Source organism: Heptranchias perlo, chromosome 34, assembly GCF_035084215.1.
Source record: "Heptranchias perlo isolate sHepPer1 chromosome 34, sHepPer1.hap1, whole genome shotgun sequence".
Lineage (NCBI taxonomy): Eukaryota > Metazoa > Chordata > Chondrichthyes > Hexanchiformes > Hexanchidae > Heptranchias > Heptranchias perlo.
The window spans coordinates 29,859,415-29,885,414 of record NC_090358.1 but is presented as its reverse complement, the minus strand read 5'-3'; the positions used below and the strand labels follow the sequence as shown (position 1 = coordinate 29,885,414).

Sequence of the window (26,000 nt, the reverse complement as noted above, 5' to 3'; positions counted from 1 at the left end):
GGAAGGACATATTGGCCTTGGAGGGAGTGCAGCGTAGGTTTACTAGAATGATACCCGGACTTCAAGGGTTAAGTTACGAGGAGAGATTACACAAATTGGGGTTGTATTCTCTAGAGTTTCGAAGATTAAGGGGTGATCTGATCGAAGTTTATAAGATATTAAGGGGAACGGATAGGGTGGATAGAGAGAAACTATTTCCGCTGGTTGGGGATTCTAGGAGTAGGGGGCACAGTCTAAAAATTAGAGCCAGACCTTTCAGGAGTGAGATTAGAAAACATTTCTACACACAAAGGGTGGTAGAAGTTTGGAACTCTCTTCCGCAAACGGCAATTGATACTAGCTCAATTGCTAAATTTAAATCTGGGATAGATAGCTTTTTGGCAACCAAAAGTATTAAGGGATATGGGCCAAAGGCAAGTATATGGAGTTAGATCACAGATCAGCCATGATCTTATCAAATGGCGGAGCAGGCACGAGGGGCTGAATGGCCTCCTCCTGTTCCTATGTTCCTATCTTCCTGGGGACCTAGAACCCACAACCTTCTGAGTCAGAGACCAGAGTGCTACCTGCTGAGCCACAGCTGACATTTTGCTGAATAGCTAAAAACTTGCAATAAAATAAATTTGCAATCATCCAATAACCAGACTAATGACAGACTAATGAGCTCCAGGACTGTGGAAAGTGTCTGGAAATTGCAGACATGTCACACACTGTCTACTGAATCGTTTCCCCTTCACTCTCTGCCTCTCACTCAGATGTCCCGTTCTCTCTGTCAGTGATTCTTTCCCTATTCTCTGTGTTCCTGTAATTCTCCTTTCCCCGGTCAATAATTTTTCAGTTCTGTTTCAGCTTAGCTTCTCTACGGACCTTTTAAGCCTAACTTGCCCTTTTCCCATTTTGCATTTCACATTCTCTCTTTTTGTTTCAGTCTGCTTTTAATTTGCGACTGTGTTTTAAACCGTTCCCTGTTCAGCAGCGCTGGGGTGTGTGAACTTTGTTATGTAGCAGATGTGTTTACGATCAGGATTAACAACATGGAACGATATCAACACTCGTACAACAAGAAGCCCCTTTCTACTCTGCAACACTGGGCTCTTCTCCTGTGTCACGATGTATTGGATGAGTCGAGATTCAGGCCGGTTTCTTTCTGGGCTCCCGACCTGACTCACCCGATCTTCTTCTATTTGCCGTGCCCAAGTGATCCAGGAATAGGACGATCGGCCCCCAATGTGTTTAATTCAGCTTTTGCCAAAGACAAACAGTTAGTGTCGTTTGTTAAAAATGCTCACTTCGATCACCCAACTGATTGACGCAGGGAGTGGCCAAGACGCACAGACCAAGAAAGCCCCAGGTTCGATCCCTGGTCTGTGGTGATGTTTGTTGATCTCAGACAGATCAGTGGTAAAGGCACGACGGCTAGACTCAGCACCCGGAGTTAGCAAAGGGAGAGAAAGAAAAATCGGCCAGGTTTCTGGCTCCTGATTGTTCCCTTCCTCATGGAAAATGTGTGGAGATGGGGGGTGAAGATGAGATCAGACTCACTTGTGACGTTCCAAACGATGAACAGCCTGTTGTGAACAGCCTGTTGTGAACAGCCTGTTGTGAACAGCCTGTTGTGAATAGCCTTTGACACTCACCGTCTAGACTCACACTGGAAGAATGATCAGTTGGACAAAGTTCAGACTAACCAGGAACATTGGAACTGTCGCCACCAGAGAGTTGGGGGGGAGGAGGGGAGGAAACTGGCACAAACTGAGAATGTTCATAGATTCATACAATGCAGAAGGAGGCCATTCAGCCCATCGTGCCTATGCCGGCTCTTTGAAAGAACAATCTGATTAGTTCCACTCCTCTGCCCTTTCCCCATAGTCCTGCAAATTTTTCCTTTTCAAGTATTTATCCAATTCTCTTTTGAAAGTTACTATTGAATCTGCTTCCACCGCCCTTTCAGGCAGCGCATTCCAGATCATCACAACTTGCTGCGTAAAAGAAATTCTCCTCATTTCACCTCTGGTTCTTTTGCCAATTATCTTAAATCTGTGTCCCCTGGTTACCAGCCCTTCTGCCCTAGTTTCTCTCTATCTATTCTATCAAAACGCTTCATGATTTTGAACACCTCTATCAAATCTCCCCATAACATTCTCTGCTCTAAGGAGAACTATCCCAGCTTCTCCAGTCTCGCCATGTAACTGAAGTCCCTCATTCCAGTAAATCTCCTCTGCACCCGCTCCAATATTTTATCTGTCTGCCTTTCGGAAGATGGGCGAAGTGCACGTGTGAGATTGCAGCATCCAGTTCATGTAACAAGAGTCACTATCGTACGATTGGATATTGGGCGGCAGAGATACACTCCTGATCGTAAGGGACATAGAGTCCGCTTACAGGAGAGATTGGCAACGCTGAGCCCACGGGACTATCCAGTGTAGACTCAAAATTTGTAATATGTCAAATATTTAAACATTTATTTTTTATTGTTTTCAAAATAAAAGAACAACCTGAGCTAAGCAGCCAGTGAAACAACTTCCTGTCGTTACATAACCATCAGCTGCAGCACATTTCATAATCTCCACACAGAGACCAAATTATTAAAAAAGTAATTTCCACACATGCTGAGTTAATAAAAATGCAGGTTATGTTTGCTGGAACTTTTAGTTTCAGCAGTTTATTTTTGAACAAATAAGGAATAGCCAGTTGTGAAAACGTTGCCAATGTGGCTGGAGGGGAGGATTAGGCTGCGGTAAATCCTACATCCCCTGCAGTGAAACTTCCACATTACAGTCTCTCTCTCTGGAATACAACTTCATTAGAATCAGAGCAAAGTGGGAACATGGCATTCATTCAAACTGCACTCATGGTGAAGCATGAGGCAATTCTACTGATTCTAGAAAAGATCAATTCAAAACAAACCAGTTCCAAACGCTGCTGGGTGAAAACAATGAGACAGGCCAAGCAGCGCTGGTCACTTCATTGCAAAACAGGATAACCAGTTGGTGATCCCCCTTTAATTACTGCTCACAGATATATGTACACAGAGCTGAGGCACTTCTTTGTGGGTGAGCTCTGGACATCAGTGAACTGATAGTAAACCCAACACCCAAACAGATCACCAACAACCCAAACAAATGGGTCAGGTTTGTATTAGCTTTTTAAAAATTGGTAGACATTACAAGCTGACTGATGCTTGAAACAATGTAGGAGATCTCATGGGCAGAAAATGGTGACATTTATCCAGACATTGAAAACAGATTGAAGCTAGGCCTTGGGCTTGTAGTGAGAGTTTTGAGAGTCTAACTCCTGCTCTACTTTCCACCCCTGCACTAAGCAAGAAAGCACCTACCAGTCTCCCAACCAACTTCTGAGAAGCAGTTAGACTCCCCGTGTCCTTCATGCTGCAGGCGACATGGAAGATCAGTTTACGGAGTCCGTCTAGTCCATCGAGCGTTTTGCAGGATAATTCACTGTAAGGAAGAGATGCAATAGAAGCAGCTTAAAATATGACCTGAGGGGCTGTGCTTCACATCGATGGTGCACTACCTCAGTCTCCAGCTCTCTTCATTCTTTCTTAGCAAGAATAAATAAACACACTAAAACCACTGGGACCTGGGTAGTTACCGCGATCTGAACAATAATGCTACCCCATTGTGCTAAACCTTACGTATTCCTTTCCTCACCTTTCTCCCTGCTGCCTCATTGTACATTCAGCCAGGAGAGTATGGTCTGGCCCATTGATCCCATTGGCTATCATCAATGCCACTTGTTAATGGTCTATTACAGATTCGGGTCTGCCATTGATACCTCTGTGGCGTCAGTCACTTCTGTCAGTGGTACCAGTGCCTAAAGAGAGTTGCCTCACATTGCCCTATATCTACTTGTACGATAGAGGGACCTGGGGGTGTACCAGTGAAACCCCCTTGTGACCTGAACTGGCCATTGCGTGTTTCTTCATTGGCACTTAGTTGGCAAACTCGCTCGTAAAAGCCACAGAATGTCTGCTACATCGAGTTACATCGAAACTACAGCTTAGAAACAGGCCATTCGGCCCACCTTGTCTATGCCGGCATTTATGTTCCACATGAGCCTCCTCCCTCCCACTTTATCTCACCCTATCAGCATATCCTTCTCTTCCTTTCTCCCTCATGTGCTTATTTAGCTTCCCCTTAAATGCATCTACGCTCTTTGCCTCAACTACTCCTTGTGGGAGCGAGTTCCACATTCTCACCATTCCCTGGGTAAAGAAGTTTCTCCTGAATTCTCTATTGGATTTATTAGTGACTATTTTATATTTTGATGGCCTTTAGTTTTGGACTCCCCCACAAGTGGAAACATTTTCTCTACGTCTACCCGATCAAACCCTATCATTATCTTAAAGACCTCTATCAGGTCACCCCTCCGCCTTCTCTTTTCGAGAGAAAAGAGCCCCAGCCTGTTCAGCCTTTCCTGATAAATATGTCCTCCCAGTTCTGGTATCATCCTTGTGAATCTTTTTTGCACCTCCAATGCCTTTAAATCTATTTTATGGAGACCAGAACTGTTCACAGTACTCCAAGTGTACTATACAAGTTTAACATAACTTCTTTGCTTTTCAATTCTATCCTTCTAGAAATGAACCCCAGTGTTTGACTTGCCTTTTTTATGGCCTTCATAACCTGCATCACTACTTTTAATGATTTGTGTATCTGTACCCCTAGGTCCCTTTGCTCCTCTACCCCATTTAGACTTATTATCCAAGCAGTGTGTGGCCTCCTTATTCTTCCTACCAAAATGTACCACCTCACACTTATCTATATTGAAATTAATTTCCCAATTACACGCCCATTCTGCAAGCTTATTAATGTCTTCTTGCATTTTGACGCATTCTTCCTTTGTATTAACTACACCCCCGCACCCACCCCACCCAATTTGATGTCGTCTGCAAATTTTGAAATTGTACTTCCGATACCCAAATCCAAATCGTTACTGTAAATAATGAACAACAGTGGTCCCAGCACCGATCTCTGTGGAACACCACTTCCCACCTTTTGCCAGTCTGAGTAGCGACCCTTATCCCCCACTCTGTTTTCTGTTCTGTAGCCAGTTTGCTATCCATTCTGCTATCCGTCCCTCTGACTCCACATGCTCTAACCTTAGTCATGAGTCGACAATGCGGTACCTTATCGAAAGCCTTTTGAAATCCAAATATATTACATCTTCTGCATTTCCCTTTCTGTTACTTCTTAAAGAATTCAATAAGGGTACGGTAGCATAGTGGTTATGTTACTGGGCTAGTAATCCAGAGACCCTGGACTAAAAAATCCAGAGTCATGAGTTCAAATCCCGCCACGGCAGCTGGTGAATTTAAATTCAATTAATTAATTAAATTCAATTAATTAAATAAAAATCTGGAATTAAAATACTAGTATCAGTAATGATGGCCATGAAACTACCGGATTGTCGTAAAAACCCATCTGGTTCACTAATGTCCTTTAGGGAAGGAAACCTGCCGTCCTTACCCGGTCTGGCCTATATGTGACTCCAGACCCACAGCAATGTGGTTGATCCTTAATTGCCCTCTGAAATGGCCCAGCAAGCCACTCAGTTGTAAAATCTCACTACGAAAAGTCAGAATAAGAATAAAACCGGACGGACCACGAGGCACCGGACACGACGACGGCAAAACACCAAGCCCAGTCGACCCTGCAAGGTCCTCCTTACTAACATCTGGGGACTTGTGCCAAAATTGGGAGAGCTGTCCCACAGACTAGCCAAGCAACAGCCTGACATAGCCATACTTACAGAATCATATCTTTCAGCCAATGTCCCAGACTCTTCCATCACCATCCCTGGGTATGTCCTGTCCCACCGGCAGGACAGACCCACCAGAGGTGGCGGTACAGTCAGGAGGGAGTGGCCCTGGGAGTCCTCAACATTGACTCTGGACCCCATGGCATCAGGTCAAACATGGGCAAGGAAACCTCCTGCTGATTACCACCTTCAGTCCTCCTCCATGTTGAGCACCACTTGGAGGAAGCACTGAGGGTAGCAAGGGCACAAAATGTACTCTGGGTGGGGGACTTCAATGTCCATCACCAAGAGTGGCTCGGTAGCACCACTGCTGGCCGAGTCCTGAAGGACATAGCTGCTAGACTGGGCCTGCGGCAGGTGGTGAGCGAACCAACACGAGGGAAAAACTTACTTGACCTCGTCCTCATCAATCTACCTGTCGCAAATGCATCTGTCCATGACAGTATTGGTAGGAGTGACCACCGCACGGTCCTCGTGGAGATGAAATCCCGTCTTCGCACTGAGGACACCATCCAACGTATTGTGTGGCACTACCACCGTGCTAAATGGGATAGATTCAGAACGGATCGAGCAGCTCAAAATTGGGCATCCATGAAGCGCTGTGGGCCATCAGCAGCAGCAGAATTGTATTCCAGCACAATCTGTAACCTCATGGCCGGGCATATTCCTCACTCGACCATTACCAACAAGCCAGGGGATCAACCCTGGCTCAATGAGGAGTGTAGAAGAGCATGCCAGGAGCAGCACCAGGCGTACCTAAAAATGAGGTACCAACCTGGTGAAGCTACAACTCAGGACGACATGCATGCTAAACAGCGGAAGCAACATGCTGTAGACAGAGCTAAGCGATTCTACAACCAACGGATCAGATCAAAGCTCTGCAGTCCTGCCACATCCAGTCGTGAATGGTGGCGGACAATTAAACAACTAACGGGAGGAGGAGGCTCTGCAAACAACCCCATTCTCAATGATGGCGGAGTCCAGCACGTGAGTGCAAAAGACAAGGCTGAAGCGTTTGCAACCATCTTCAGCCAGAAGTGCCGAGTGGATGATCCATCTCAGCCTCCTCCCGATATCCCCACCATCACGGAAGCCAGTCTTCGGCCAATTCGATTCACTCCACGTGATATCAAGAAACGGCTGAGTGCACTGGATACAGCAAAGGCTATGGGCCCCGACAACATCCCAGCTGTAGTGCTGAAGACTTGTGCTCCAGAACTAGCTGCGCCTCTAGCCAAGCTGTTCGAGTACAGCTACAACACTGGCATCTACCCGACAATGTGGAAAATTGCCCAGGTATGTCCTGTCAACAAAAAGCAGGACAAATCCAATCCGGCCAATTACCTGTCTACTCTTAATCATCAGCAAAGTGATGGAAGGTGTCGTCGACAGTGCTATCAAGAGGCACTTACTCACCAATAACCTGCTCACCGATGCTCAGTTTGGGTTCTGCCAGGACCACTCGGCTCCAGACCTCATTACAGCCTTGGTCCAAACATGGACAAAAGAGCTGAATTCCAGAGGTGAGGTGAGAGTGACTGCCCTTGACATCAAGGCAGCTTTTGACCGAGTGTGGCACCAAGGAGCCCTGGTAAAATTGAAGTCCATGGGAATCAGGGGGAAAACTCTCCAGTGGCTGGAGTCATACCTAGCACAAAGGAAGATGGTAGTGGTTGTTGGAGGCCAATCATCTCAGCCCCAGGGCATTGCTGCAGGGGTTCCTCAGGGCAGTGTCCTAGGCCCAACCATCTTCAGCTGCTTCATCAATGACCTTCCCTCCATCATAAGGTCAGAAATGGGGATGTTCGCTGATCACTGCACAGTGTTCAGTTCCATTCGCAACCCCTCAGATAATGAAGCAGTCTGAGCCCGCATGCAGCAAGACCTGGACAACATCCAGGCTTGGGCTCATAAGTGGCAAGTAACATTCGCGCCAGATAAGTGCCAGGCAATGACCATCTCCAACAAGAGAGAGTCTAACCACCTCCCCTTGACATTCAACGGCATTACCATCGCCGAATCCCCCACCATCAACATCCTGGGGGTCACCATTGACCAGAAACTGAACTGGACCAGCCACATAAATACTGTGGCTACGAGAGCAGGTCAGAGGCTGGGTATTCTGCAGCGAGTGACTCACCTCCTGACTCCCCAAAGCCTTTCCACCATCTACAAGGCACAAGTCAGGAGTGTGATGGAATACTCTCCACTTGCCTGGATGAGTGCAGCTCCAACAACACTCAAGAAGCTCGACACCATCCAAGATAAAGCAGCCCGCTTGATTGGCACCCTAAACATTCACTCCCTTCACCACTGGCGCACTGTGGCTGCAGTGTGCACCATCCACAGGATGCACTGCAGCAACTCGCCAAGGCTTCTTCGACAGCACCTCCCAAACCCGCGACCTCTACCACCTAGAAGGACAAGAGCAGCAGGCGCATGGGAACAACACCACCTGCACGTTCCCCTCCAAGTCACACACCATCCCGACTTGGAAATATATCGCCGTTCCTTCATTGTCGCTGGGTCAAAATCCTGGAACTCCCTTCCTAACAGCACTGTGGGAGAACCGTCACCACACGGACTGCAGCGGTTCAAGAAGGCGGCTCACCACCACCTTCTCGAGGGCAATTAGGGATGGGCAATAAATGCCGGCCTCGCCAGCGACGCCCACATCCCGTGAACGAATAAAAAAAAAAAAAATAAGGTTACATCGAAACTACAGCAGAGAAACAGGCCATTCAGCCCAACTGGTCTATGCTGGTGTTTATGCTCCACATGAGTCAGGTTGGTCAATCATGATTTTCCCTTCTGAAATCCGTGCTGACTATTCTTTATTGTATTTTCGGGTTTCTAGATGTTTTTCTATTACGTCTTTGAGTAAAGATTCCATTATCTTTCCTACCATCGACATTAAGCTAACTGGTCTATAGTTCCCTGGAATTGTTCTATCTCTAAATATAGGAATCACATTAGCTGATGGCCAGTCCTCTGGCACTATTCCCTTTCCTAATGAATTTTTATAAATGTTTAATAGTGCCTCTGCTCTCTCCTCTCTAAGTATGATTAGTTTATCAATTATCTCCCCCCTTTTTATCTTAAATGTTTTTATATCTTTTTGATCTCCCCTTCTAATGTCTTCTTGTTATTCTCCCTGGTAAATACTGAGGCAAAGTAACTATTGAATTTTTCTGCCATTTCGCTGTCATTACGTGTGAGTTTATCTTGTGCATCCCCTAGTGGCCCTATCCCCATCCTGATTTTTCTTTTGTTATTTATGTATCTGTAGATTACTTCACTATTTCCTTTTATATTCCTTGATAATTTAATTTTGTAGTTCCTCTTTGCTTTCCAAATTGTTTATTGACTTCTTTCCTAACCTCTTATTCTCTTCTGTCATCCTCTTTTGTCATCCTCTCCTTTATTCTCTGTGTCCTTAGTGAATACCTTTTTCTTTAGTTTCAACTTTACCCTTATCTCTTTATTCATCCATGGTGTCTCATTATTGGTTAGTTTGTTCTTGTTTTTTAGAGGAATATATTTCTCCTGAACTCTACTGATCACTGTTTTAAATATTTCCCACTGCTGTTCTATCTCTTTCTCTGTCAATTTTTTTCCAGTTTACCTTCCCTGGTTCCATTCATCCCCTGAAAATTAACTGTTTCAATCTATTACTTTGGTCTTTGTCTTACTTATGATTTTCTCTTTTTTCAATCATTATTTTAAACCTTATTATGTTATGATCGCTATTTCCTCGATGTTCCCCTACGCCTACTTTTCTTTTCTGCTCTGGATCATTTCCCATTACTAGATCCAGCAGTGATTCCTCTCTTATTGGGCTCCTCACATACTGGGTAAGAAAGGAGCCCTGTGCACACTGTAGAAACTCCATTCCCTTTTCCCCTTTCCCCACCTCTTCCTGCCAGTTTATTTGGGGGTAGTCGAAATCTCCCATGATTATCATTCGATGCCTTTCTCGCATTTCATAGATTTGTCTACATATTTCATCCTCCACTTCCCTTCCACTGGTCTGTAGAATATCCCTATTAAGGTGATTGATCCCTTCTTATCCTTTGTCTCAATCCATATGGATTCTGTTTCTATCTTAATGTTACTTATGTCCCTTTTTTCTATTGCCATTCTGTTGTCTCTAATTAGTACAGCTACACCCCCCTCACCCCCTTCCTTCCCTATCCTTTCTAAATACGTGTTATCCTGCAATATTTAATTGCCAGTCCTGTTCTTTATGTAGCCATGTTTCAGATATCCCTACCAATCTGGCTCCTCGCTATGAATTATTGCCTCCTGTTCCCCCGTTTTGTTTCGGATGCTGTGCACATTGCTGTACAGGCAATTTAATTTGTTTTTAGTAATTGTTCTCCTCCCTTTGCTTTAACGGTCATTCTGTTCTCATGTTCTATAACTGTGTTTGTTCCCTGACCGTTTATGTTACCCTTATTCCTTACCTTTACTCTCATCTCCTATTTATTTTTTACTTAGACTCATGTTATCTTCACCAGATCCCTTCCCCCATCTTACTGGTTTAAAGTCCTATCAACAGCCCTCCTTGGGGTGCTGCAAGGATCGGTGCTTGGGCCTCAGCTATTTACAATCTATATCAATGACTTAGATGAAGGGTCCGAGTGTAACTTTTCCAAGTTTGCTGACCGTACAAAGCTAAGTGGGAAAGTAAACTGTGAGGAGGACACAGAGTCTGCAAAGGATATCGACAGGTTAAGTGAGTGGGCGAGAAGGTGGCCGATGGAGTATAATGTGGGGAAATGTGAGGTTATTTACTTTGGTAGGAGGAATAGAAAAACAGAATATTTTTTGGTATTCAGAGGGATTTGGGTGTCCTTGTACACGAATCACAGAAAGTTAACATGCAGGTACAGCAAGCAATTAAGAGGCAAATGGTATGTTGGCCTTTATTGCATGGGGGTTGGAGTATAAGAGTAAGGAGGTCTTGCTGCAATTATATAGGGCTCTGGTGAGACCACATCTGGAGTACTGTGTACAGTTTTGGTCTCTTTACCTAAGGAAGGATATACTTGTCTTAGAGGCGGTGTAACAAAGGTTCACTAGATTGATTCCTGGGATGAGAGGGTTGTCCTATGAGGAGAGATTGAGTAAAATGGGCCTATACTCTCTGGAGTTTAGATGAGAGGTGATCTCATTGAAACGAATAAAATTCTTAGAGGGCTTGACAGGGTAGATGCTGAGAGGCTGTTTCACCTGGCTAGAACTAGGGGTCATAGTCTCAGGATAAGGGGTCGGTCATTTAGGACCGAGATGAGGAAAAATGTTCACTCAGAGGGTTGTGAATCTCTGGAATTCTCCACCCCAGAGGCCTGTGGATGCTCAGTCATTGAGTATATTCAAGACTGAGATCGATAGATTATTGGACACTAAGAGAATCAAGGGATATGGGGATCAGGCGGGAAAGTGGAGTTGAGGTGGAAGATCAGCCATGATCTTAATGATTGGCGGAGCAGGCTTGAGGGGTCGTATGGCCTACTCCTGCTCCTATTTGTTATGTTCTTATATTCTTATTTATCCTTTCTGCTAGGACCTTGGTCCCATTGCGGTTCAGGTGGAGCCCGTCCCAGCGGTGCTGCTCCTTCCTGTCCCAGTATTAATCCCACACCAGTCTTTCAGCCATGCATTCACCTTGCTGATCTGCCTATCCCCAGGCCCATTAGCACGTGGCTCAGGCAGTAGTCCTGAGATTAACACAATGAGGTCCTGCTTTTTAATTTAGTTTCTAACTTCTGATATTCCCTTAGCAGGACCTCACTTCTTCCCTATGCCATTGGTCCCAATATGGACCATGACAACTGGATCCTCCCTTTCCAAATTCCTCCTCAGTTGCTCAGTGATATCCTTTACCCGTGACCAGGTGGGCAACACACCCTCCTGGACTCTCTGTCGTGACTGCAGAGGACGCTATCTAGCCCCCTAATTATTAAATTCCCTGTGACTACAACCTTTCTATTCTGTTCTCCCCCCGGACTGCCTCCTGCTCCACGGTGCCATGTTTAGCATTCTGGCTGTTCACTCCACAGCCTGCACCCTCATCCTCACAGACAGCAAGTACATTGTACCTGTTGGACAGGACCAGTGTCTGCGGGACCTCCTTCTCTACCTCCTCTCGGTTCTCCTTACCCTGCTGACTGACAGTCACACTCTTCCCTTCCTGTACCTGTGCTTTCCTCTGAGGTGTGACTGTACTCTGGTGAAAACTATCCAAAAATTCCTCTCTCTCCCTATATGTCGGAGTGTCTCCAACTCACACTCCAGCTCAAGGACTCTGAGCCGGAGTGTCTCAAGGCAGAGACATTTAGTGCAGATGTGACAATCTGAGACAGTCTCGCTGTCCACAAACTCCCAAATCTCTGCTGACAATGATGCATTGATGTAGTGAAGGAGACTCTTCTGTGTTTGGGGATGAAGCACATTGTTGAGACACTAAATGATAAATTTATGCAAGGATGTGACATGGAAGGTGAAAGCTGACTATTTTCTGTAGTTATGGGGTCTAGAATGAGGGGCCATAGAAATAAGGTTAAATGTAAGAGATTCAGAACAAAAGGCAGGAGAAACTTCTTCACACAGAGAGTTGTGAGGTTGCGGAATTCACTTCCAGGGTTAGTGGTCGAGGCAGAAACTATATCAACATTCAAGATTAGATTGGATAGGGGGATGAAGGAAAAGGGGATGAACAGACAGGGTAGTAAACATGATTAGAACTATTTACTCACTGTAAATAGATTTATACATACTGTAAATGGGATTATGCTCACTGTAAATGGGATTATACTCACTGTAAACAGGATTACATTCACTGTAAATGGAATTAGACACACTGTAAACAGGATTATACTCGCTGTAAACAGGATTATACACAATGTAATGGGATTATACTCACTGTAAATGGGATTATACTCACTGTTAATAGGATTATACACACTGTAAATGGGATTACACTCACTGTAAATGGGTTTATACTCACTGTAAATAGGATTACACTCACTATGAATGAGATTATACACACTGTTATTGGGATTAAACTCACTGTAAATCATAGAATCATAGAAAGTTACGGCACAGAAGGAGGCTATCCAATCTTTTCTCAGCTAAAATTCTCCAGTCCTGGCAACATCCTCGTAAATCTCTTCTGTACCCTCTCTAGTGCAATCTCATCTTTCCTGTAATTTGGTGACCAGAACTGTACGCAATACTCAAGCTGTGGCCGAACCAATGTTTTATACAGTTCTAGCATAACCTCCCTGCTCTTATATTCTATGCCTCGGCTAATAAAAGAAAGTATCCCGTATGCCTTTTTAACCACCTTATCTACCTGTCCTGCTACCTTCAGGGATCTGAGGACATGCAATCCAAGGTCCCTCTGTTCCTCTACACCTCTCAGTATCCTCCCATTTATTCTGTACTCCCTTGCCTTGTTTGCCCTCCCCAAATGCATTACCTCACACTTCTCTGGATTGAATTCCATTTGCCACTTTTCTGCCCACCTGACCAGTCCACTGATATCTTCTTGCAGTCGACAGCTTTCCTCCTCACTATCAACCCCACGGCCAATTTTTGTATCATCTGCAAACTTCTTGATCAAGCCCCCCACATTCAAGTCCAAATCATTAATATATACCACAAAAAGCAAGGGTCCTAGCTCTGAGCCTTGCGGGACCCCACTGGAAACAGCCTTCCAGTCACAAAAACACCCATCGACCATTACCCTTTGCTTCCTGCCACTGAGCCAATTTTGGATCCAACCAGCCACTTTCCCTTGGATCCAATGGGCTTTAATTTTTGACCAGTCGTCCATGTGGGACCTTGTCAAAAGCCTTGCTAAAATCCATGTAGACTACATCAAATGCATTACCCTCATCGACTCTCCTTGTAACCTCCTCAAAAAATTCAATCAAGTTAGTCAGACATGACCGTCCCTTAACAAATCCATGCTGACTGTCCTTGATAAACCCGTGTCTTTCTAAATGACGATTTATCCTGTCCCTCAGAATTGATTCCAATAATTTGCCCACCACCGAGGTTAGACTGACTGGCCTGTAATTACTCGGTCTATCCCTCTTTCCCTTTTTAAACAATGGTACAATGTTAGCAGTCCTCCAATCCTCCGGCACCATGCCTGTAGCCAGGGAGGATTGGAAAATGATGGTCAGAGCCTCCGCTATTTCCTCCCTTGCTTCTCTTTACAGCCTGGGATACATTTCAATACATCTTCTCTCACTATGTTTATCCCATCCAATATTTCACACTCCTCCTCCTTAACTACAATCTCTGCATCGTCCCTTTCTTTTGTGAAGACAGATGCAAAGTATTCATTAAGAACCGTACCCACATCTTCCACCTCCACACATAGGTTACCTTTTTGGTCTCTAATAGGCCCTACTCCAACAAGAGAGAATCTAACCACCTTCCCTTGACATTCAACGGCATTACCATCGCCGAATCCCCCACCATCAACATCCTGGGGGTCACCGCTAACCAAAACCTGAACTGGACCAGCCACATAAATACCGTGGCTACAAAAGCAGGTCAGAGGCTGGGTATTCTGTGGCGAGTGACTCACCTCCTGACTCCCCAAAGCCTTTCCATCATCTACAAGGCACAAGTCAGGAGTGTGATGGAATACTCTCCACTTGCCTGGATGAGTGCAGCTCCAACAACACTCAAGAAGCTCAACACCATCCAGGACAAAGCAGCCCACTTGATTGGTACCCCATCCACCACCCGAAATATTCACTCCCTTCACCACCGGCGCACAGTGGCTGCAGTGTGTACCATCCACAGGATGCACTGCAGCAACTCACCAAGGCTTCTTCGACAGCACCTCCCAAACCCACGACCTCTACCATCTAGAAGGACAAGGGCAGCAGGCACATGGGAACAACACCACCTGCACGTTTCCCTCCAAGTCACACACCATCCCGACTTGGAAATATATCGCCGTTCCTTCATCGTCGCTGGGTCAAAATCCTGGAACTCCCTTCCTAACAGCACTGTGGGAGAACCTTCACCACACGGACTGCAGCGGTTCAAGAAGGCAGCTCACCACCACCTTCTCAAGGGCAATTAGGGATGGGCAATAAATGCTGGCCTTACCAGCAATGCCCACATCCCATGAACGAATTTTAAAAAACTCTTTCCTTAGTTATCCTCTTGCTCTTTATGTATTTATAAAATAATTTTTGGGTTTCCTGAATTTTACTTGTCAGTATTTTTTCATGCCCCCTCTTTGCTTCCTAATTTCCCTTTTAACTTCACCCCTGCACTTTCTATACTTCCCTAGGCTATCTGCGTGATAATACTCACTGTAAATTGGATTGTTCTTACTGTAAGTGGGTTTACACTATTGTAAATGGGTTTATACTCACTATCAGTGGGTTCAAACTCAATGTAAATGGGTTTACGCTCCCTGTAAATGGGATTATACTCAATGTAATTGTGATGATACGCACTGTAAATGGGATCATACTCACAGTAAAGGGGTTTATTATCATTGTAAATGAATCATAGAATCATAGAATGGTTACAGCACAGAGGAGGGCATTTGGCCCGTCGAGTCCATGCCAGCTGTTTGCGAGAGCAATACAGCTAGTCCCACTCCCCTGCCCTATCCCCGTAGTCCTGCAAATTTTTCCCTTTCAAGTACTTATCCAATTCCCTTTTGAAGGCCATGATTGAATCTGCCTCCACCACCCCCTCAGGCAGTGCATTCCAGATCATATCCACTCACTGTGTAAAAAAGCTTGTTCTCATCTCGCCTTTGGTTCTTTTACCAATCACCTTAAATCTATGCCCCCTCCACCAATGGGAACAGTTTCTGTGTATCTACTCTGTCCAGAGCCTTCATGATTTTGAATACCTCTATCAAATCTCCTCTCAACCTTCTCTGTTCCCAGGAGAACAACCCCAGCTGCTCCAGTCTATGCACATAACTGAAGCCTCTCATTTGTGCACATATACCCCCAGATCTCTCTGTTCCTGTACCCCTTTTTAGAATTGTACCCTTTAGTTTATATTGCCTCTCCTCGTTCTTCCTACCAAAATGTATCACTTCACACTTTTCTGCGTTGAATTTCACCTGCCACGTGTCCGCCCATGCCACCAGCCTGTCTATATCCTCTTGAAGTCTATCACTATCCTCCACACTGTTTACTACACTTCCAAGTTTTGGGTCATCTGCAAATTTGGAAATTGTGCCCTGTACACCCAAGTCCAAGTCATTAATATATATCAAAAAAAGCAGTGGTCCCAGTACCGATCCCTGGGGAACACCACTGTACACCTCCCTCCAGTCCGAAAAACAACTGTTCACCACTACTCTTTGCTTCCTATTACTTAGCCAATTTCGTATCCAGGCTGCCACTGCCCCCTTTATTCCATGGGCTTCAATCTTGATGACAAGCCTATTATGCGGCACTTTGTGAAACGCCTTTTGAAAGTCCATATACACTACATCAACCACATTGCCCTCATCAACCCTCTCTGTTACCTCATCAAAAAACTCAATCGAGTCGGTTAAACACAATTTACCTTTAATAAATCTGTGCTGGTTTTCCTTTATTAATCCACACTTGTCCAAGTGACTGTTAATTTTGTCCTGGATTATCGTTTCTAAAAGTTACCCCACTACTGAGGTTAAACTGACTGGCCTGTAGTTGCTGGGTTTATCCTTACACCCTTTTTTGAAAAGGGTGTAATATTTGCAATTCTCCAGTCCTCTGGCACCATCCCCGTATCTAAGGATGTTTGGAAGATTATGGCCAGTACTTCCGCAATTTCCATCCTTATTTCCCTCAGCAACCGAGGATGCATCCCATCCGGATATGGTGACTTAACTACTTTTTGTTATAGCTAGCCTTTCAAGTTCCTCCTTTTAATCAATGTTTAGCCCATCCAGTATCTCAACTACCTCTTCACTTCCTGTGACTTTGGCAGCATCTTCTTCCTTGGTAAAGACAGATGCGAAGTACTCATTTAGTACCTCGGCCATGCCCTCTGCCTCCATGCGTAGATCTCCTTTTTGGTCCCTAATCGGTCCCACCCATCCTTTTACTACCCGTTTACTATTTATATGCCTATAGAAGACTTTTGGATTCCCTTTTATGTTGGCCGCCAGTCTATTCTCACTCTCTCTTTGCCCCTCTTATTTTCTTTCTCACTTCCCCTCTGAACTTTCTATATTCTGCCTGGTTCTCACTTGTGTTTTCAACCTGACAACTGTCTTACGGCCCTTTTTTCTATTTCATCTTATTCTCTACCTTTTTTGTCATCCAGGGAACTCTGGTTTTAGTTGCCCTACCTTTCTCCCTCATGGGAATGTATCTAGACTGTACCTGAACCATCTGCCCATTGTTCATTTACAGTTTCCAATTTACCCGGGCCAGATTGGTTCTCATCCCACTGAAATTGCCCCTCCTCCAATTGAGTATTTTTACTCTAGATTGCTCCTTGTCCTTTTCCATAGCTATTCTAAACCTAATGATACTATGATCGCTGTTCCCTAAATGCTCCCCCACTGACACTTGCTCCACTTGGCCCACCTCATTCCCCAGAACCAGATCCAGCAATGTCTCCTTCCTCATTGGGCTGGAAACATACTGATCAAGAAAGTTCTTCTGAACACACTTCAAAAATTCCTCCCCCTCTTTGCCCTTTACTCTATTACTATCCCAGTTTATATTAGGATAGTTGAAGTCCCCCATTATCACTATTCTATGGTTCTTGCACCTCTCTGTAATTTCCCTGCAAATTTGTTCCTCTATATCCTTCCCACTAGTTGGTGGCCTATGGAATACACCCAGTAGTGTAATGGCACCTCTATTGTTTCTTAACTCTAACCAAATAGATTCTGTCCTTGACCCCTCCAGGACATCCTCTCTCCAGCACTGCAATATTCTCCTTAATCAATACTGCCACTCGCCATCCTTTCTTTCCTTCCCTAAATGGGATTATACACACTGTAAATGTGTTTATACACACTGTAAATTGGTTTATACTCACAGTAAATGTGTTTATACACACTGTAAATGGGATTATACTCCCTTTAAATGGGTTTATTCTAATTGTAAATGGATTATACTCACTGTAAACTGAATGAAACTAACTGTAAATTGGATTTTACTCACTATAAATGAGTTTATACACATTGTAAATTGTATTATACTCACTGTAAAGGATTTATTCTCACTGTAAATGGGATTATACTCATTGTAAATGGGGTTATACTCATTGTAAATGGGGTTATACTCACATTAAATGGAATTATGCTCATTGTAAATCGGTTTATAGTCACAGTAAATGGGATTATTATCATTGTTAGTGGGATTTTAGTCACTGTAAATTAATTTATACTCACTGTAAATGGAATTATACTCACATGAAATGGGTTTATACTCACTGTAAATGGGTTTATACTCACTGTAAATGGGTTTATACTCACTGTAAATGGGATTAAACTCACTGTAAATGGGATTACACTCACTGTAATTGGGATTAAACTCACTGTAAATGGGATTAAACTCACTGTAAATGGGATTAAACTCACTGTAAATGGGTTTATACTCACTGTAAATGGGATTAAACTCACTGTAAATGGGATTAAACTCACTGTAAATGGGTTTATACTCACTGTAAATGGGATTAAACTCACTGTAAATGGGATTATACTCACTGTAAATGGGATTAAACTCACTGTAAATGGGATTATACTCACTGTAAATGGGATTAAACTCACTGTACATGGGTTTATACTCACTGTAAATGGGATTAAACTCACTGTAAATGGGATTATACTCACTGTAAATGGGATTAAACTCACTGTACATGGGTTTATACTCACTGTAAATGGGATTAAACTCACTGTACATGGGTTTATACTCACTGTAAATGGGATTAAACTCACTGTAAATGGGATTATACTCACTGTAAATGGGATTAAACTCGCTGTACATGGGATTATACTCACTGTAAATGGGATTAAACTCACTGTACATGGGTTTATACTCACTGTAAATGGGATTATACTCACTGTAAATGGGATTATACTCACTGTAAATGGGATTAAACTCACTGTAAATGGGATTATACTCACTGTAAATGGGATTAAACTCACTGTAAATGGGATTAAACTCACTGTAAATGGGATTATACTCACTGTAAATTCCGGCAGCTGATGTCAGGATAGCCACTTGCTCTGGGTCCCGATGGGGAGCGACACAGTGCGAGGATATACGCTCGAAGTGTAGCAATTCTCTCTGTGCGGAATTTCGTGTCAATCAAATCGAGATGTGTTCCTACTACAATCACAGTTGCATTTGGGGCCTTTGCCTTAAATAAAATACAACCAGAAGTGATTTACTAAAGATTTTTATTAAATCTGTTTGCATTTTTGTACTTAAAGATGAATAATGTTCATGAAGATGGAAAAGGAAGGAACCAAACGTGAAAAGGTCCTGTGGTACAGAGAGAGAGAGAGAGAGTGATAGTGAGAGTGAGAGAGAGTGAAAGTGAGAGTGAGAGAGAGTGAAAGTGAGAGTGAGAGAGAGTGAAAGTGAGAGAGAGAGAGAGAGAGAGAGAGTGATAGTGAGAGTGAGAGAGAGTGAAAGTGAGAGAGAGAGAGAGAGAGACTGTGATAGTGAGAGTGAGAGAGAGTGAAAGAGTGAGAGAGTGTGAGAGTGATAGAGTGAGAGAGAGTGAGAGTGAGAGAGTGAGCATGAGAGTGAGAGAGAGTGAGAGCGTGAGAGAGAGTGAGAGAGAGAGTGAGACTGTGAGAGAGTGAGAGATAGTGTGAGTGAGAGTGTGAGAGAGAAAGAGTGAGAGTGTGAGTGTGAGAGAGTGAGAGAAAGAGTGAGAGATTGAGAGTGAGAGATAGTGTGAGTGAGTGAGAGAGAGAAAGTATGAGTGAGAGTGAGAGATAGAGAGAGTGAGAGAGTGAGAGTGAGTGAGAGAGTGAGAGAGTGAGCATGAGAGTGAGAGTGAGTGAGAGAGAGTGAGAGAGTGAGCATGAGAGTGAGAGAGAGTGAGAGCATGAGAGAGGGAGTGAGAGTGTGAGAGAGTGAGAGAGTGGGAGTGAGAGATAGTGAGAGTGAGAGAGAGAGAGTGAGTGAGTGTGAGAGAGTGAGAGATAGTGTGAGTGAGAGAGTGAGAGAGTGGGAGTGAGAGATAGTGTGAGTGAGAGAGAGAGTGAGAGAGTGAGTGTGAGAGAGTGAGAAAAAGAGTGAGAGAGTGAGAGATAGTGTGAGTGAGAGTGAGAGATAGTGTGAGTGAGAGAGTGAGAGAGTGAGAGTGAGAGAAAGAGAGAGTGAGAGAAGGACAAAGAGAGACAGAGAATGAGACAGAGTGAGAGTGTGTGAGAGAGTGAAAGAGGGAGACTGAGAATGAGAGAGAGAGAGTGAGACTGAGAGTGAGAGAGAGAGAGAGACAGAGAGAGAAAGAGAGAGACAGAAAGAGAGTGAGAGAGTGAGCTAGCAAGAGAGATAGACAGACACAGTAAGAGAGACAGAGAGAGAGAGCAAGAAAGAGGTAGAGAGATGGAGAGAGCGAGAGAAGGAGACAGAGACAGACAGAGATAGCAAGAGACAGAGACGGAGAGAGCAAGAGAGAGCGAGAGGGAGACAAAGTTAGAGAGCAAGAGAGAGAGAGACAGAGAGATAGAGAGAGTGAGAGGGAGACAGATAGAAAGAGAGACAAACAGACACAGTAAGAGAGATAGAGGGAAAGAAACTGAGAGAGACAGAGACAGATGGAGAGCGAGAAAGTGATATAGATAGAGAGAAGGAAATAGAGACAGAGAGAGAGAGACAGAGAGAGAAGGAGAGAGAGAGACAGAGAGATAGAGGGAGAGATAAAGAGAAAGAGAGAGGGTGACAGAGAGATAGAGAGAGAGAAAGAGTGAGTGACAGGGAGGCAAAGAGAGAGAAAGACAGAGAGAGTGAGTGAGAGAGAGAGAGAGAGAGAGAGAATCAGAGAGACTGAGGGACAGAGAGAGAGTCTCAGAAACAGAGTCAGGGAGAGAGACAGAGACACACACATATACAGAGAGAGAGAGACCAACAGACAGGGACACAGACATAGAATCATAGAATCATAGAAGTTTACAACATGGAAACAGGCCCTTCGGCCCAACATGTCCATGTCGCCCAGTTTATACCACTAAGCTAGTCCCAATTTCCTGCACTTGGCCCATATCCCTCTATCCCCATCTTACCCATGTAACTGTCCAAATGCTTTTTAAAAGACAAAATTGTACCCGCCTCTACTACTGCCTCTGGCAGCTCGTTCCAGACACTCACCACCCTTTGAGTGAAAAAATTGCCCCTCTGGATCCTTTTGTATCTCTCCCCTCTCACCTTAAATCTATGCCCCCTCGTTATACACTCCCCTACCTTTGGGAAAAGATTTTGACTATCTACCTTATCTATGCCCCTCATTATTTTATAGACTTCTATAAGATCACCCCTTAACCTCCTACTCTCCAGGGAAAAAATCCCAGTCTGTCTAACCTCTCCCTGTAAGTCAAACCATCAAGTCCCGGTAGCATCCTAGTAAATCTTTTCTGCACTCTTTCTAGTTTAATAATATCCTTTCTATAATAGGGTGACCAGAACTGTACACAGTACTCCAAGTGTGGCCTCACCAATGCCCTGTACAACTTCAACAAGACATCCCAACTCCTGCATTCAATGTTCTGACCAATGAAACCAAGCATGCCGAATGCCTTCTTCACCACCCTATCCACCTGTGACTCCACTTTCAAGGAGCTATGAACCTGTACTCCTAGATCTCTTTGTTCTATAACTCTCCCCAACGCCCTACCATTAACGGAGTAGGTCCTGGCCCGATTCGATCTACCAAAATGCATCACCTCACATTTATCTAAATTAAACTCCATCTGCCATTCATCGGCCCACTGGCCCAATTTATCAAGATCCCGTTGCAATCCCAGATAACCTTCTTCACTGTCCACAATGCCACCAATCTTGGTGTCATCTGCAAACTTACTAACCATGCCTCCTAAATTCTCATCCAAATCATTAATATAAATAACAAATAACAGCGGACCCAGCACCGATCCCTGAGGCACACCGCTGGACACAGGCCTCCAGTTTGAAAAACAACCCTCTACAACCACCCTCTGTCTTCTGTCGTCAATCCAATTTTGTATCCAATTGGCTACCTCACCTTGGATCCCATGAGATTTAACCTTATGTAACAACCTACCATGCGGTACCTTGTCAAAGGCTTTGCTGAAGTCCATGTAGACCATGTCTACTGCACAGCCCTCATCTATCTTCTTGGTTACCCCTTCAAAAAACTCAATCAAATTCGTGAGACATGATTTTCCTCTCACAAAACCATGCTGACTGTTCCTAATTAGTCCCTGCCTCTCCAAATGCCTGTAGATCCTGTCCCTCAAAATACCCTGTAACAACTTACCCACTACAGATGTCAGGCTCACCGGTCTGTAGTTCCCAGGCTTTTCCCTGCCGCCCTTCTTAAACAAAGGCACAACATTTGCTACCCTCCAATCTTCAGGCACCTCACCTGTAGCGGTGGATGATTCAAATATCTCTGCTAGGGGACCCGCAATTTCCTCCCTAACCTCCCATAACGTCCTGGGATACATTTCATCAGGTCCCGGAGATTTATCTACCTTGATGCGCGTTAAGACTTCCAGCACCTCCCTCTCTGTAATATGTACACTCCTCAAGACATCACTATTTATTTCCCCAAGTTCCCTAACATCCATGCCTTTCTCAACCGTAAATACCGATGTGAAATATTCATTCAGGATCTCACCCATCTCTTGTGGTTCTGCACATAGATGACCTTGTTGATCCTTAAGAGGCCCTACTCTCTCCTTAGTTACTCTTTTGCCCTTTATGTATTTGTAGAAGCTCTTTGGATTCTCCTTTGCCTTATCTGCCAAAGCAATCTCATGTCCCCTTTTTGCCCTCCTGATTTCTCTCTTAACTCTACTCCGGCAATCTCTATACTCTTCAAGGGATCCACTTGATCCCAGCTGCCTATGCATGTCATATGCCTCCTTCTTCTTTCTGACTAGGGCTCAATCTCCCGAGTCATCCAAGGTTCCCTACTTCTACCAGCCTTGCCCTTCACTTTATAAGGAATGTGCTTACACTGAACCCTGGTTAACACACTTTTGAAAGCCTCCCACTTACCAGACGTCCCTTTGCCTGCCAACAGACTCTCCCAATCAACTTCTGAAAGTTCCTGTCTAATACTATCAAAATTGGCCTTTCCCCAATTTAGAATTTTAACTTTTGGGCCAGACCTATCCTTCTCCATAGCTATCTTAAAACTAATGGAATTATGATCACTGGTCCCAAAGTGATCCCTCACTAACACTTCTGTCACCTGCCCTTCCTTATTTCCCAAGAGGAGGTCAAGTTTTGCCCCCTCTCTAGTCGGGCCATCCACATACTGAATGAGAAATTCCTCCTGAATACTCAACAAATTTCTCTCCATCCAAGCCCCTAATGCTATGGCTGTCCCAGTCAATGTTGGGAAAGTTAAAGTCCCCTACTATTACCACCCTATTTTTCTTGCAGCTGTCTGTAATCTCCTCACATATTTGCTCCTCAATTTCCCGTTGACTATTTGGGGGTCTGTAGTACAATCCTATCAAAGTGATCTCTCCCTTCTTATTTTTCAGTTCTACCCATATAGACTCAGTGGGCGAACCCTCGGATATATCCCCTCTCACTACTGCCGCACATACATACAGAGTGAGAGAGAGAGTGAGTCACAGTCAGGGAGTTGAGGACAGAGCGACAGAGAGAGACAGACTGACACAAATACAGAGAGAGAGGGAGAGAGAGAGAGAGAGAGAGAGAGAGAGGAGACAGACAGACAGAGGGACACAGATACATACAGAGAGAGAGAGAGTGAGCGAGAGAGAGACTGAGAGAAACACATACTCATACCAGTGGTACAAGGGAACCTAAAAATATAGATTTGTGAAGGGCAGGTCCTGTCTGACTAATCCAGCTGAATTTTTTGAGGTCACTAGCATGGGGATAGGGGAGTGTCTGTGGACGTTATCGATACAGACTTCCAGAAGGCACTTGATAAGGTTTTACACAAGAGGCTTAAGTTTAGAAGGTTGAGGGGTGATCTAATCGAGGTGTTTAAAATGATAAACGGATTTGATGGGGTGGATAGAGAGAAACTATCTCCTCTGGTCGGGGAATCCAGAACAAGGGGGCATAATAATAATAAAAATAATAATAACGCAGCGAGTTGTTCTGATCTGGAATGCGCTGCCTGAAAGGGTGATGGAAGCAGATTCAATAATAACTTTCAAAAGGGAATTGGATAAATACTTGAAGGGGAAAGATTTGCAGGGCTATGGGGAAAGAGCGGGAGAATGGGACTAATTGATAGCTCTTTCAGAGAGCCAGCACAGGCACGATGGGCCTGATGGCCTCCTCCTGTACTGTATCATTCTATGATTCTATAATCTTAAAATTAGAGCTAGGCTATTTAGCAGTGAAATCAGGAAGCACTTTTTCACACAAAGGGTAGTGGAAATCTGGAACTCTCTCCCCCGAAAGGCTGGGGTTGCTGGGGGTCAATTGAAATCTTCGAGACTGAAATCGATAGAATTTTGTTGGGTAAGGTTATCAAAGGATATGGAGCAATGGCGGTAAATGAAATTAAGATGCAGATCAGTCATGATCTAATTGAGTGGCTGAACAGGCTTGACGGGCTGAATGGCCTCCTCCTATTCCCAAATCCTGTTGCAAATCTTCAGTTATGTCCTTTGCCTTTACTGTTCTTCCTAATTCTTGTTATCAGAAAATTTGTCCAGTTTTTGGTCTGCAGGCCATTTATTGAAGTTAGAGATGGGAGGGAGCAAACACTGACCCTCCAGTCAACAATTCCCATAGACTGACCTTAGCCCTCCCATGTGTACTCTCCTACTGTATAACCAGCTGCCCATCCTGTCCCCTCTTCTTCCCTGGAATAAGGAGGCTTTTGGATTAATTAGAAATCCTCCATGTGGAACTTTGTCAAGAACTTGCTGAAACTTTAAATAAAGTATATCGTAGGGAGTGTCACTGCTTATAAGAACATTAGAACATAAGAAATAGGAGCAGGAGTAGGCCATGTGGCCCCTCGATCCTGCTCCACCATTCAATCAGATCATGACTGATCTTCAACCTCAACTCCACTTTCCCACTCGATCCCCATATCCCTTGATTCCGGTAGAGTCCAAAAATTTATCGATCTCAGTCTTGAATATACTCAACTACTCAGCATCCACAGCCCTCTGGGGAAAAGAATTCCAAAGATTCACAAACCTCTGAGTGAAGAAATTCCTCCTCATCTCAGTCCTAAATGTCTGACCCCTTATCCTGAGACTATGCTCCCTAGTTCTAGACTCCAGCCAAGGGAAACAATCTCTCAGCATCTACCCTGTCAAGCCCCCTCAGAATCTTATATGTTTCAATGAGATCACCTCTCATTCTTCTAAACTCCAGAGAATATAGGCCCATTCTACTCAACCTTTCCTCATAGGACAACCCTCTCATCCCAGGAATTAATCTAGTGAATCATCGTTGCACCACCTCTAAGGCAAATATATCCTTCCTTAGGTAAGGAGACCAAAACTGTACACAGTACTCCAGGTGAGGTCTCACCAAAGCCCGGTGCAGTTGCAGCAAGACTTCCTTACTCTTGTACTCCAACACCCTTGCAATAAAGGCCAACATACCTAATTGCTTGCTGTAACTGCATGTTAACTTTTTGTGTTTCATGTACAAGGACACCCAAATCTCTCTGAACACAAACATTTAAGAGTTTCTCCGCATTTAAAAAAATTCTGGAGGACGAGTTATTGGAATGTATTCAAGTCAGTCTGCTAGAACAATACATCGTGGAACGAACCAGGGAACAGGCTATTTCAGATCTAGTCTTGTGGAATGAGACAGGGTTAATTAGTAATCTCATAGTAAGGGAACCTCTGGGGAATATATGATAGAATTTCACACTGAGTTCGAGAATGACATTCTTAAGGCTGAAACTAGATTCTTAAACTTAATTAAAGCCAATTACATAGGTATGAGAGGCGAGTTGGCTAAGGTAGATTGGGAAATTAGATTAAAGGGTATGATGGTAGATAAGCAATGGCAAACATTTAAAGAAATATT

The 26,000-nt window shown here is 44.2% G+C and overlaps 1 protein-coding gene across 1 annotated transcript in view; it reads right to left on the bottom strand.

Annotated features, from left to right (window-relative positions):
* lrrk1 (leucine-rich repeat kinase 1) overlaps positions 1 to 26,000 on the bottom strand; it is a 479,049-nt gene that overhangs the window by 221,013 nt on the left and 232,036 nt on the right. The window contains exons 17-18 of the mRNA XM_067971653.1: positions 18,980 to 19,152; positions 3,338 to 3,458 (exon numbers count right to left, since the gene is read on the bottom strand). Of these exons, the coding sequence (XP_067827754.1) occupies positions 3,338 to 3,458; positions 18,980 to 19,152 (294 nt within the window). The remainder of the gene's footprint in view (positions 1 to 3,337; positions 3,459 to 18,979; positions 19,153 to 26,000) is intronic.